A 14892-nucleotide genomic window follows, 5' to 3' on the forward strand; every position below is an offset into this window, starting at 1 on the left:
ACTGGAATGGCTGCGGAGGGTGGGGGTGGGGCTGCGTGGGTGGGAGGGCAGCATGGGCAGAGTGGGTGAGGCTGCGTGGGTGGGGCTCTGGGTTTGAACCCCCCTGCAAAAAATCCTGCGAGCTCCCTTGGTCATGGCTCTTAACAATGTTAATGCATAGATTAGTACTAAGCTAACTGCCCTTGTGAGCCGTTTTAAGCCTAGCCAATTACCCCTTGTGAGACTCAAACCCTGCACCTTGTGTTTGTAAGGCAAACACCTTAACCATTAGGCCACCCTCGGTTTTAAAAATAAAGGTAATTAATAGATTTGTGGTGTATAGCCGAAATTTGGAACATAGGTAGAATACATACATAGTACACAGGTACAGTACATACAGTGTAGATTAGCCAGTGTTTGTGAGTAAGATTGAAAACTATTATCAAGTGCTCTAGATTTTGTATGTATATGTTATCTGCTTTCACTAGCTTGGGGAGCAATCATGGCACTGCCAACTTTGCTTGAGATGTTGCCTGATGAGGTCTTTAAAGGAGGCTTTGGATGATGTGTTTTGAATGCTAGTAGGGACAGAGTTCCATTTTTTAGCCACTGAACTACTACATAGTGTGTCGTCAAAGCTATTGTAGTGGTTGGTGACTTCTAGTAGTAGTTTGCTTGATGATCTAAGAGGCCTTTTGGCTGAGTGATGTTGTACTAGGTTTTTGAGGGCAAGACACTTATTGGGGAGGTAATAGATAGAATGACAGAGGCAAAGCTGATTGTAGGTTAGGAGGTTGGGCAGTTCAAGCCAGTGGAGCTGTCTCAAAGCAGTACAGTGATGAGTTCTGTATGAGCAATTTTCAGCAAAGCGGGCAATTCTGTTATAGAAGGCTTCCATTTTGCTTAGTTCAGTTTTGCTGAGATTAGTCAGAATGGGAGATGCATAGAGTAGGGTGGATAGAAGTTGGGGGTGAGCAATGGCTGATCTTGTGTTGTTGGTAAGAAATGGTTTGATACGGTAGAGTGACCCCAGTTTGGCATGTACTTTTTTAATAGTTAAGTTGAGATGACTATCAAATTTTAGGTAGGAGTCTATGGTTATTCCCAATAGCTTAGCCTGTGCCACTGGAGCAATTGGAGTAGCATTTGTGGAGTAGATAGTGAATTGACTGTTAGTGTTTTTGTTAGAACTGGTTATAATCATAAGCTGAGTTTTCTGTGGATTGAGGATAAGTTGGGCTTTGGTAAGGTAGTTTTCAACATCAGAGAATGCTAGCTGAGCTGTTTGCAGGAGGGTGGGAATGTTTTGTGCAGCACAAATTAAGCTAGTGTCATCTGCATACTGAATTATAGATGCATGCTGTGTGGAGTTATGGAGGTCATTTGTGAAGACTGTGAATAGTAGTGGTCCTACGATAGAACCCTGTGGGACTCCTATAGTTATGGGCAGCTGAGGAGAGAGAGAATTTTCCCATTTCACAGCTTGGTACCTGTCAGTTAAGTAGCTTTGGAACCAGGTAAGAGTGGAATTTGATAGATGATACTGGTTTAGTTTGTTAGCAGGATTTGGTGTGAGAATGTGTCAAATGCTTTGGACATATCCAAAAAAAAGAGTTGACACTTGCAGGCCTTCATTTTTGAGATGGTTTACTGTGTCTGTGAAGCAGAGGAGGGCTGTAGTGGTACTATGGGCAGTCTGAAACCGTGCTGAGTACATGACAGGATGTTGCTGTCTAGGAGATAGTTTAGCATCTGGGTATGGATGCATTTTTCTAGGATTTTGGCCAGGGGGAGAGTAAAGCAATGGGTCTGTAGTTATTAAGTTGCTAACAGCCATGACATGTAGATACTGCATTAACATTATTAATACTAATGTTAATGCAGTATCTATATACCATGGCACATAGCAATGCTAATGCAGTATCTATATGCCATGGTACTTCATGTTAATGCAGTGTCTATTTACCATGGTACATACTAATGTTAATGCAGTATCTATATACCATGGCACATAACAATGCTAATGCAATATCTATATGCCATGGCACATAACCACGTTAATGCAGAATCCATATATTCCATGGCTCTTAACAATGTTAATGCAGTATCTATATGACATGACTCTTTAACAATGTTAATGCAGTATCTTCATGCCATGGCTCTTACCAATGTTGATGTAGTATCTATATGCCATGGCACATAATGTTAATGCAGTATCTATATACCATGGCACATAATGGTAATGCAGTATTTATATGCCATGGCACTTAATAATGTTAATGCAGTATCTACATGTCATGGTTGTTAACAATGTTAATGCAGTATCTATATGCCATGGCTCTTAATGTTAATGTAGTATCTATATACCATGGCACATAACAATGCTAATGCAATATCTATATGCCATGGCACTTAATTATGTTACTGCAGTATCTATATTCCATGGCTCTTAACAATGTTAATGCAGTATCTATATGCCATGGCTCTTAATGCGGTATCTCTATACCATGGCTCTTAATGATGTTAATGCAGTATCTATATGCCATGTTCCATAACAATAATGCAGTATCTATATGCTATGGCACATAACAATGTTAATGCAGTATCTAAATGCCATGGCACTTAATGTTAATGCAGTAGCTATATGCACAAGGACACAGGGCACCTAAAAAACACTTGACTCACACCAGTTTGGTTTTGACAAGGGTAGATCCGGGCCTATTCAACCTGGTTGACTTAGAAAGAAAATCAGTACTCACTGGTTATCTAAATCTTTCCAAAGCATTCAACAACATTCCACACTCAAGTATTATTAATAAACTTTCTCAGCTAAATGTCAATCTGTGTCACTCAATCGATAGCAAATTGGCTCACAAACAGAACCCAGGAAATTGGCAGCTACATCTCCTCCAGAAGACCTGTCACCGGTAGTCAACCACACGGCTCTGTTTATGGGCCACTCATCATTTGGATTTACTTCTTAGAGGTCAAAGTCAATGTTAAGGGCTTATGGCTCACTATGTTTGCTAATGAGTATAAACTAGGTGCCATTATTAACTTTTGAGGGGACACCAAGATCCAAATAGCTGGTGTCACACCATGGACTAAAATGAAATGCAAAAAAATGTGTAACAGTATCCTTTGGCAAGCAAAGTGTTCCCTGCAAAATATCACATTGCCAACATAACCCTGAAAATCAATCCAGAGGTTAGAGACCTGAGAGCTTATACAGAAAACAAACTGTCATTTGACCACCATGTAGCCACTTCTGTAAGGTAGTCATTTTTCATTGTGAAGTTTATTAGATTATGCTATCCAGGTCCAGAGATGTGATAATTCTACCGATTGTGACACTTATTAGACCAATCTTTGCATATAATGCCCCTTTTGGTATGTAGCTGCCTAAACACTTGACACAACATGAATACCTACAGTATTATCTTGCTAAGACATATCTGCCTGGTTATAAGATAATGAAACAAAACTAAATTACTTGCATCACACATTGCTTGCACCTTACTTCCATAGTATACTTTTCAGGAAACAAGTGAGGTACCAGAATCCCTAACTGTTCCACAATCTCAACATTTGGAGGTGCATGCCCTACACCTCAACAGCAGCAGCTCTGGATATGCAGCTCTCCTCCTCAGCTGGAGTGATTGTGACTGACAGACTATACCAAGCCCATTTCATAAATTCTAAAACAACACTATAATGAACACTCAGTGAAATATCACTGCTTTTCCAGCTCAATTAAATATTTTTTGTTACACCTGAATGGCTTTCCTGAAGAACTTTTTGTATACATTTGTTTATCTATCAGCATTTCATACCATATTAATGGCAGGACTGACAAGCAAAAATGAGTCAAATCATTCTGGACTGGCAATGTCTTAGCATATTGGCAGCCTTGCTTTTTACAGCTTTCTACATCACATGTGGCCCGGTCCTAACTAGTACTTTGGGTGTCAAGAGGAGGCAGCCAGTGGCAGCCAAATGAGTGGCTGGAGGCCTATTATCTACTGCTAGGCTGGGGAAAGAGGACAACATAAACTATGGCAAGAGATACTTACTAGTCTCCAAGGGATATAATGTTTGGCTGTTGATGAAATAATCATAGATACTTGCATACCATACCACACCAGACAGACAGACACACACACACAGACATGCACACACACATGCACACACACGCCTGCATGTGCACACACAAAATCTCACAGTCACTTACATGCACAAACACAGACACAACACACATTCCTATATACCAGACAAACAGACAGATACATACATACATACATACACGCACACTCACTCACACACACACACACACACACACACACACACACACACACACACACACACACACACACACACACACACACCAAAGGGAAAAAAAAGAGAATTTTCAGTATGCTTTTCGGTATGCTTTGGGGGCAGCTCTGTGACATCTGTCTCAATGGCCATCACGTTAAGTTTGATGTCACAAGGTCATTATTCTCTGAAAAAGGGAAGCACACTGGATAGATGGTCTCACTAGGGGCTGTACATCAGTCAACTAAGGGAATGAATATGGCTTTCGGGGGTGTGGGAGGCAAGCCCTGGAAGTCAGCAGAGCTGGATGGAAAAAAAAATGTCAAACAGTACTTTGCACAGAATTATCTATTCTGCAGGAAAGTGTCTTGGTAATTAATAAAGAAGATATTTCAAATTAAACTAACAAATCTGAACACCCCTTTTGAGATTAATGAAACATCATCAAACTATTTTAGATCAGGCAACCTGCATTTATTCTACTTCTAAATTAATTCTGGGTACCCATACTGATCTGTTTGGGAAAACTTCTAATGTAATGTAATGTGGTACACTTAGTTCTCACCTCTTGTAGAACAGAAGTATTTACTTGGAGCAGTAAAACCACGTGTGCCATGAATGTTGATTGCAGCCACTCTGAACTGGTACCATCTGTTTGGCCGTGTGTCTTTCAGAAGAAAATGATTCTCTGTAGTCTAGAGTTTCAAAAAAAGATAAAAAACAGTAATTTGCAGTAAGATTTTCAATGTGGTTTAGAGAAAAAAAACGCCAAATTGCATTCGGATTGCTGCCTGCAAATATAAGCCAAGGGTGAAGGCAAGCAGATGGTATGTGACCAGTATCTTAGTCTGGTTGAAAGATAGTACATAAACAATACTGGCTGCCTTTTCATTCAGCCAGACAAGCATAACAACATAATTAAATGTGAGCATATGCTCAACAGGTCTGGATTTCTGTCAATGTAAATATTCACTCGCATAACTGCAGTACTCACATTATAACTCATTTCATTCATGCAGTGCTGTATTACTGTTCAGCAGTTAAGCAAACAATTAAAAATAAAAACATAAAAGTCACAACATATTTCATTCTAATCTGCAAAGTAATCACTGAAACAATTCATGTGTCCGTACCTATTGAAGTATTCAATTATTTGGAAGAATAAAAGAATCAGACACCAGAAGGCAATTTTTGGGAACATACATTTGGGGTACATTGAAAATAATTTTAATAGAAATGACTGGATTTATCCTTTTCTTAACAAAAAGTAACACCAATAAAATGAAGATTAGGCCAAGTGTTTTCTTTCCTAGACTGAATCAAACCAGCACACAGTATACCTTTTTAGGGCATATCAAGCTCTGAAACGAATAATAACCACTTATTTGCAGAATGTTCTTTTTATATTCAAACAATTATTACTACATCGGACCTGGTTTCATGTAGGTTTATTACAGACTGCAGCATCAATGCACTAACATAATGTATACATTCAGACACTAATGCTATTTCTGCTTGCGTGCTGCTTAGTCATGACAGGATGTCTGCCTAAAACTGTCTCTAAAACCTACATTTGTCAGATACAAAAGCTATGTACTTACCATAATGATATATCCTTCTTACCCCTCTCTATCCAGCTCAATGGATGGATTATCTGCCCTTGTGGTAGATGTGTGATGGCAAATTTTCACTCAGAAGCTTCTCCAGCTCCCATAATGGTGTTTGCTCCCCTTGTCTCTCAGATCATTTTTACCCTATATTGGATACTAAGGCACTGGAAAAAGGAAGCCTTGAGAAAGTCTTCATGCTTAGCTATACCAGGTCCAGCCACAAAGGACAGTGAACGTTTAGAAAGGGATTGGTGGGTAAGACATCAAGGTGGATGGAGTGGGACTATATGACCCTATCATTACTGTCCGTCTCAGTGACTAGGACAAAATCCACAGCTACTTTCTTTCTTTCATTCTGGGTGGCATGATGTCAGAACACTCCAGAGAATGGTGGAACCAAAAGCAACAGTGGACCTTGATACAGCAAAGTGAAGTTTCTAGCGCTTGATAAAAGTCTGCACTGCTGCCTATGATGCTGTAGCAAAACTGTTATCTGTAAAAGAATGTTCGAAATAAGCCTTACAAGTTGAGACAGATCTTGTGGGATGTGCTTTAGGTCTCAATGGTAATGGAACGTCCTTGGAAGAGTAGCCTAATGTGATGCAATCTTACAGCTTTCTAGATAAAGTGGGACTTTGGCTTCTTGTTGGTGTTGGAAAGGATATAAAACATTGGTAATATTTCCTTATGGATTTTATAATATGAAGATAAAACCTCAGTTGATGATATACATCTAGGGTATGATGTTGGTACTCCATGCTGTTAGAATAATTTAGGAAGAAAGGTGGCAAATGAATAGTTTAATTTAAGGCTGACCGCAAGTCTACTTTCAGAAAGAAAGAAAGGTTTGGTCTGAGAATGAGGGTTTGGTCTGGCTCAGTCATTATATAAAACCAGATATGGTTGTTTACATGATAAGGCACATAATGCACCCCAAAACAAAAGTCTTCCAGCTAAGACCTTTAAGGAGGAAATGTAAGTAGGCTCAAATTTACAGTTTCCAGAGCTTGAAGTACTAATGTAAGATCCCGTGGTGAAGTGGGGTCTTTAATGTGTAGTCTCAGGAGAAAGCTGCCCTTTAGGAAGGCCTTACATATCTTTCAAGGGGCTAGAGAATTACAATTTAGGCCTAAATGAACGTTAAAAATGGCAGATATCTGAACTTTAATCATGGAGTAACTGGAACCTGTGTCAAAAAGGTCTGCTAAAACTGTAGAATAAAAGGAATTAGTTCTGAGAAGGGGTCCAGTCAGCTGTCCATAATGAAAATCTTAAAAATAAAATAAAAAATGCCACCAACAATGCTGCGACCACTGAAATAACAGAAGAACCTTTTTAACTCTTGCAGTCTTTTTTAAGAGTTTTTAATAAAGGTTCTTCTGTTATTGCAGTGGTCGCACCATTGTTGGTGGCATTTTTTATTTTATTTTTGTTAGAGTTTTATATTTTCGTCCTGTTGGGCGAAGAGTTTTTTATTTAATCATAACGAAAATCTTTTCCATTTAACTTTTATGCAAATTTCTAGTGGATTGTTTTTGAGAACCAGTTAGAATCTGAACTATTCCGGCAAGTAAGACATAGTTGTTGATGATCACTGCAATTGGAGAAACCACATGCATAGAATGAGGAAGATAAGACTTGCCGGATGGGAAACATAGGAAGTCTGGTGGTGGATCTAGGGACCATGGCCAGAAGGAGTCTATGAGGATTACTGTTACCTTGTACATGGATGATTTCTGTAAGAACATTATTATTAATGGAAAGGGGGGAAGGCTTACAGAAGTCCAAGTGGTCAAGGATGGACCATAGCTTCCCTGGTTGTCTGCCCATGTGGTGGGATAAGGGTAAACTAGATGTATTTGGTATTGTGGAGACATGCAAAGAGATTGCAGCAAGACTGGACCTAGCAGCTGAATATTATGGTTGCCACTGTATGTTTGAGAGACAAATTGTGAGGCATGAGGATATGACCAAACCTATCTATCAGAACACTGGTGGAATGTGCATTGCTGTTTAGAAGCCACTGTGAAGACATTGCCCACTGACACACTCTCAGGCCCTCATCCCCAGCTTAAGGGGTAAGAATGGGCTCCTTCTTGCTCGATGTGACATACTATGGGCATATTGTCTATGTGGATGGAGATCACAACCTGGGGAAGGAATTCCTGAAAAAGTGCCTAAAAATCTACTAACCTCATCACCAGAATATTTATGTGACTGTGAACCTTGTGTTATGATCATGTTCCATGGATTGTTCTCCCTTAATAATGTCTTCTACCTCAGAGAAGAGGCATCTGGGGAACTGAAGGTGATGGTAATAGAAGAAAAAAGGAGAAGTGAATCCTCCATTTTAGACGGTTGTGACAAAGTGAAGATAGTTTTATTGTGTGATGAAGTGGGCACGTAGACTGAGACCACTGAATACTGATTGTTCACTGAAGAACTCTTGTGAACTTCCTGGCAAGGAGAATTAACATCATGGAGGCTGCCTAGTGTTCTTAGAATGATGGAAGCTTATGAAGTGTCTTATTTGACAATTTGATGTACTAATAGCCTGAGGGAGGTCAGCCTTGTGTCTGGGAGCTTTGCTATTCTTATTGTAGCATCCAGATGACACACTATAAAGCTTAAGGGCTAAGAAGATTGTAGATTGGGGTCTTCTAAGTTTACAGAGATACCCAAGGATCAGTACAAGTGGAATAAATAATCTCTAGCCAAGATCAGTGATTTGTTTGTGTTTGTAGTTAGAAGCCATTCATCTTCATATGGGAATACAAGGAACCCTTGCAGTCTGAAATGCACTCAGTGAACACCCTGGGGGCTATGGTGAGAGCAGAGGGCTACATTTGGTACTGGTAATAAGTTCATATGCTAATAGGTACTTACCAGGTTATTGCTCCATAAGGATCTTTAGATGCCTTGCATTGCATTCCCATGACGCTTTTAGCCCTTATATTTTAAGTACAAATAAGACAGAGATGAGCAGAATATTCATATGTTGCACCTATCCATGAGACACAAGGGTGCCAAACCACGAGGAATTTGGAGCTACCAATCCATTCATACAGATTATGTAAAAATAGTGTAAGAATAGTACTTTGATTTATGTGGAGAGGAAGACCAATCCAAAGAAGTGGTATTCTCTGTGCTACATATCTATTCCTCCAACGCGTTTTATTTATGTTGCAAAAGAGGTTTAGATCTCTTGAGCAGGTTTTTATGCCCAAGTTGGACTTGCAAATGTGCAGTTTGTCTTACAGGATGTGGTCCGAAGAGGCTCTGTACACAAGGCACAGATAGCCCCTCAGTAGACTGTATGGCACCTAGGAGAGAGACTAGGTTTTGAGACAGTCTGCATAGTTTTTATGATTTAGGTCAATGATTTTATTTGTGGTGGACACTCTATTTGTGTCAAACGCTTGGACAGGTACATATGAAAGGGGACATTATACTTAATTATTAGGCTGGTAAGTGCAGAATACAGTAGAATGATCACATCCCTGGACCTGGACACCATAACCTTAGTAATAAACTGTGCCATGGACAAGCAATTTCTTACAGTAGTGGATACATGGTAATCTAACGACAATAAGAAGCTGAAGAAGCTATTCATAGCGAAAGCGCTTGTCTAACAATAAAAATCTTCATTCATTTATAAGTCTAGCGTCTATATTTCAGACAGAAGGAGTGATCCCACTGGTGTATTGGAACTTGGATATCTCTGGGTTTTACTTTCTGCTTCGCTCTGTGCCATTTGTGTCCTGGTGATTATTTTATTGTTGCTTGGCCAAGGAGCGTTTATCGTAGAGGTGGCTGTTACTTTCATTTGATAGTAATCTAATGACAGTTAATTGTCTATATAAGTCCCTACGACCCTAACTACTGGCTCAACTTTTAGGGGTGTTTGTCAATGTGACACTTACAAGGGACTTCTTGCCTGCTACAGGACAGTACTGTACATTTCTTGGCATTCAGTTTAAAGTCATAGTTTTGACACCAGCTATTGGTTTGGCAAAAGCCCTCTTGGAGGATCTAGCTATCATCTGGGGAGCTTATGATGCTACCAAATTTACAGCCATCTGCAGACTTAATCATTCATAAACCCTTAACAGTGTATTTGACCTCCAATAAGTAGATAAGAAAAAGGAGTGGCCCAAGGACTGATCCCTGTGGGTACACCACTAGTGACATGTCTTTTGGTTAAAGTAGAGCAGCCCACCCTAATTTCCTGAGTTCTATTTGTGATTCAAGTTGTTAGCCATTGAGTTACTTAGGGATTAACATTTAGCCTGGATAATTTGTCTATGATACTGAGTGCAGAATAATGTTGAATGCCTTTGCAAGGTGAAGTGTGTACAAATTTATCTTCAGCCATTGCTTCAGTAATCTTCTCAGACAAATCAACCAGGTTAATTAGGCAGGATCTGCCCTTAACAATTCCAAACTGACTTGGGTTGAGAGTTACCTATGTTCCTGTCTATTAATTCCATAATGATCCTTTCCATAGCCTTACAGATGAGGCTAGTCAGACTTATGGGTCTATAAATACCCAGGTCCATTGAGACCCCACCATTATGCAATGATATGGCAGTTGCTTCTCTCCATTCATCCACCACAAATTCTTTCTGGTGTCTGACACTGAATAGCCTCTGTAGGGGGTCTGACAGGTCCTGTTTCAGGATGGCCTAGCATGTTATCAAGCCCCAGAGAAGCAGTATTCTTGGCCAAGGATACTGGAGAGTGACTGGCACATAGCCAAAAGTGGAGGAAACTTCTAGATGGCTTTATGATTTTGAAGTGGTAGCAATCCTAAAAGTCAATTGAGCACATCCAGTCTTCTTCCTGTAGAATAGAAGAATATGCAGCACTGTGAACATCAAGGCCTCTGAGGTTCAGAATGGGTCTGAGGTCCTTTGTCTTCTTTGGAACTAAAAAGAATCTTGAGTAGACTCTGGATCTTCTCTGGCCTGATGAGAACATTTGGTTGTCTCTCTTTTTTTTTTGTAGAAGTTGCAAAATCTCTCAAGCTGCTTCCCCTTTTTGGTGGAGGGGATGTCTGGAAGGGCCTTTGAACTTTGCCTGGGGGTGGATATGAACAGTATAATATAGCCTCTGGATATAATTGTGTCCACCCATGTGTCCTCTGTGCTGGACGATCAAGCTACTGGGTGAAGAGAGATTCATCCCATGACTGTCTCCATGGGGGAGCAATCACACAACGTTTTAAGAGCACTGGAAGGCTTTCCATGAAAAGGGACATCTAAACCCTTGGTTCTGTGAACCTCCTCTGCCCTTGGGATCACATCCATTAATGGACCCCATCTGACAAGAGTAGTCTTGTATGCAAAGGGGTCAAAGGATTTCTTAAACCAGAGTTCCTCTTTATCCTTCTGGTTCCCTGAGACTCTAACAATAGAAAGCATTTTTCCCTCTTGTTTGTTCTTCCTAAGTTTTCTTCACCTTTGAACCAAACAATGATAATCCATCACATGGAGCATTCAGAAAGGAAATGTTAAAGTTCTCTGCAAGATCGCATAAAACCTCATCCATGCATGACATCTCATGGCTATGCTGCTGCACACTGCTCTCTCTGCCCCATCAACTACATTGGACAGTAGCTTCATGGACAGATTTGTGATGGACAACATTTTAGAAAGCTGGGCTTCCCTTTGCTTTCTTGTGGCAAGTGTGGGGATTCTCCAAAGAGAATCCAGTGTCTGTTCAGCTAAATCTGTCTGCACCTATTTTCACTTGAGAAACATAGTCCAGTTTCTAAGGAGCAAGACCACTGCCTAAAATGGCTCATTGTCCTAGATTCAATATTAGGAAGATGCACAAGGGAACTGGTTTCTGATAGCTTCTTTTTGGTGGCCATTACAACCACACTTGAATCAATTGGAGGTCTGTTACTCCAACAGGGAATATTCTTAGGAGGTCTTTTTATGTTATTTGGTTTCCAGATTATTGGTTCCACCATGTCAGACTCTTGCCATGCCCTTTCTACCACCAGTTCAATGATACAGTCGGTGGGATGGATGACCAAAGAAGTAGAGGGGCTATCTCTAAAGGCCTTGAGAAAAATGTCCTCATATCATGAAGGGGAGTTGGTAGGAAAGCTATCCCTTCCATAATCTATCCAAAGAGAGAGTCTTCAGGGGGACTACAGGGAGAACCTTCTCGTTCACTGAGGTCTGTGTCCTGACTAAGAGATTCTTTTGTGGAATTAGTGTGTCATCTTTTACACCGACATTTCTTGGGCAACGTAGGGGGGGGGGGTCTGCATGTCCTTGTTGGTGCAACCCCCTCCATGCTGGGCTGGCCATGGGACTGAAGATGCAATTTGAAAATCTCAGATACACTTGGATGAAAGGGATGATCTCAAACTAGAGGAGCATCCCTTTCTGGTGTAGAATGGTGGGCCATAATCCTGTCAAAGGCCTTGAACACTGAAACCTACACCAATGGAATCAAGGTAGGCAACATCTGAGCTGTCTCTGTGTCTAAGAAAGACAAGGCTGATGAAACCAATGGATGTGCAGAAGGATCAGTGGGGTCCAAGTCTGAAACTGGAACTGATGTGTCAAACTATGAGAAGCCTGAAGTCATAAATGGACCCAAAAAGGTCAGTACTCTAAGAGACTTCAGGATGTCAGTGCTGAACATTTGAAGGTTTTGGAGTTAAATGTGTAAACGTGTCAGATGCACTCTCAGTGTCGATGAACATGGTACTGTCAACCCAACAGAGGGACAATTAGGATTGACATCAGCTCCTAATTCACTGGCACCAGAATAGATGCTGTGGAAGGAGTAAAGGTTTCTGGAGTAGGTGGGCCTGTCCAGTTGGCCTTGAGTGTGGAGGGGAATGGGATTACTCCCTTGTCTATTTTAGCTTTCACAAGTTATTCATCATTTGGTCTCAGTCAAAATCAACTGCACTCCTGGTGGACATGGTTAGAAGACCTAAGAGAGGACACAGAAGGGGGTCTGGAGCTCATCAAACTCCAGCATTCACACTCAGTGGACTGGCTGCCCCCTGCATTTTCCTTTCTTGGGGACCCGTCATGAATTATTATGGTGTTGGTATCAATTGTTGTTGATACCAAAGGTCTAGAAATTAGTAGCTTCACTGTGGTTGGAGTCAGTAATGGGATTTGCACAGATGTTCCAGTTACTTCCATAGCCAGGGAAGAGCAGGCAGAGCTATCAGCAGGATTCTTTTCTCTCTCTTTCCTTGATTCTTTTTCTTTCCTTCTCTTTAGATTTTTCTTAGTCTTTATCTGAGCTTTTGGAATGGGCTTTCCCAGCACTTTCTGATGTCTGTGAGAAGTCATCAGTCGATTCTTATTTGGTGTTAGGGAGAAGGCCTTCAGTTATCAGCTTGTTCCTTCTATCTGCCAAGGATCTTGACTGAAAAGGACATATAAATCTCATACTGGACACTGAGATGTTCTAGCACCAGGCAAATAAAGGTATTGATCACATGTATCTTGGGCAGAATTTTGTGACCATAATTTGTACACTTTAAAACCTAAATCTTTCACTATCTTGATTGCTTTAGGCTGTCAAAAATGATTAGCAGCCTAAGCTATATCCTGCCCTGATTATGACAATTGGCCAACTTCCAAAGCTTAAGGGTACCTTCCATTCTCCCTAACAACTGAATAGCTTGATTATAAAGTGAGTGGCTGGAGTGCCAAATCCTCAGAGCTTTCATTCCTCAGAGCAAGGGAGGCTAGAGCTCTGTACCCTTGGTATATATTAGGACAAGGGGAAGGGAAATGCAACATCCACACTCCAACATAGAATGTAATGAAAATACCTGGTCTGGTTAGAGGGTGTTCCTACTGCAACAGTGATCTACTCAAACATATACTGTTATATATTGTAAATGTGCTTACACACCTGTGCTATGTCTATCATCAGATCACTGTTGTAAAAGCTTACGCTAGATGCATACAATAGGAGAACTTATAAAAAAAAGAAGAAAGAAGAGTCCAGGTGTCCTTGTAGAATATTTTTAGCAAAGCCTGCTCTGCACCTAGAGAAAGAGTCTAATTTGCAGTGCTTGGTGAGAGTGTGTACAAACAACCAAGTAACTGCCTGTTGTATATTTCCGGTTCGATTCTCAGCTAGAGCGTCTTCTGCGTGGAGACATGCGTGAATGGGCGTACCTTCGTTGAAGGTTGTGCATCAGGGCTGGTAACTCGGCACATAAACATCAACTACCAATCATTAGCGGACCGGAGTTTTGCTGTGGCGACCCCTAACCGGGAAAAGCCGAAAGACAACAACAACTTCTTTCCAAAAAACACAGAAACAGTCAAAGCCCTAGTAAAGTGTCCTTTGGCTCTGCCTGGGAGTGTCTTCTTATGGTGAAATAAATTGCAAAAGAATGGGACAAAATTATTTGGTTTGACACTAATTGTATCCCCTCCCCACCTTTTTCTTACATTTATAGGACATAAACAATTGATCAGAATTCATAAAAGTTTTTGTCCTGTCACTGCAGTACCTCAGCTACATATGGACATCCTGAATGAATGTGTAAAATTCTTTTTGCCCCATGTTTTTGTTCTAGATAGAAAAAGGAGATGTATAGCCTGGCTCAAGGTAAAATTTGAAACCACTTTAGGCATAAATCAAGCCTTGTTCTTAGAGTTAACCTGCCCTTGGGAAAGATTAGATAAGGTTGATTCATAGTAAGATCTGATACTCAGATACTCTTCTTGTAGATATCAGAACAAAGAATAAAACTGTTTTACAATATTAGAATTTCAAATCAGCTTTATGAACAGGTTCAAAGGTATAAGTTTGTCCACTACGAAATTAAGATCCCAGGTAGGAGCCACTTAGTTTCTAGATGGGTGACTACGTAAAACTCCTAATAACTCTTTCACTTGACTAAGGGCGAGAGGTGAGGGTAGTTAGATCCATGGGCAGACAAATAGAGATGACTGAGAGGTGAATTTTGATAGAGGAGTAAGAAAGG

At 40.5% G+C, this 14892-nt stretch overlaps 1 protein-coding gene across 2 annotated transcripts in view; it reads right to left on the reverse strand.

Annotated features, from left to right (window-relative positions):
- LOC122801161 (anosmin-1-like) overlaps positions 1-14892 on the reverse strand; it is a 1574635-nt gene that overhangs the window by 587736 nt on the left and 972007 nt on the right. For both annotated transcript variants that reach the window (XM_044070721.1, XM_044070720.1), the window contains exon 6: positions 4859-4988. In XM_044070721.1, coding sequence (XP_043926656.1) covers positions 4859-4988 — 130 coding nt within the window. The remainder of the gene's footprint in view (positions 1-4858; positions 4989-14892) is intronic.

Source organism: Protopterus annectens, chromosome 4.part1, assembly GCF_019279795.1.
Source record: "Protopterus annectens isolate FY-2018-M chromosome 4.part1, PAN1.0, whole genome shotgun sequence".
NCBI lineage: Eukaryota > Metazoa > Chordata > Ceratodontiformes > Protopteridae > Protopterus > Protopterus annectens.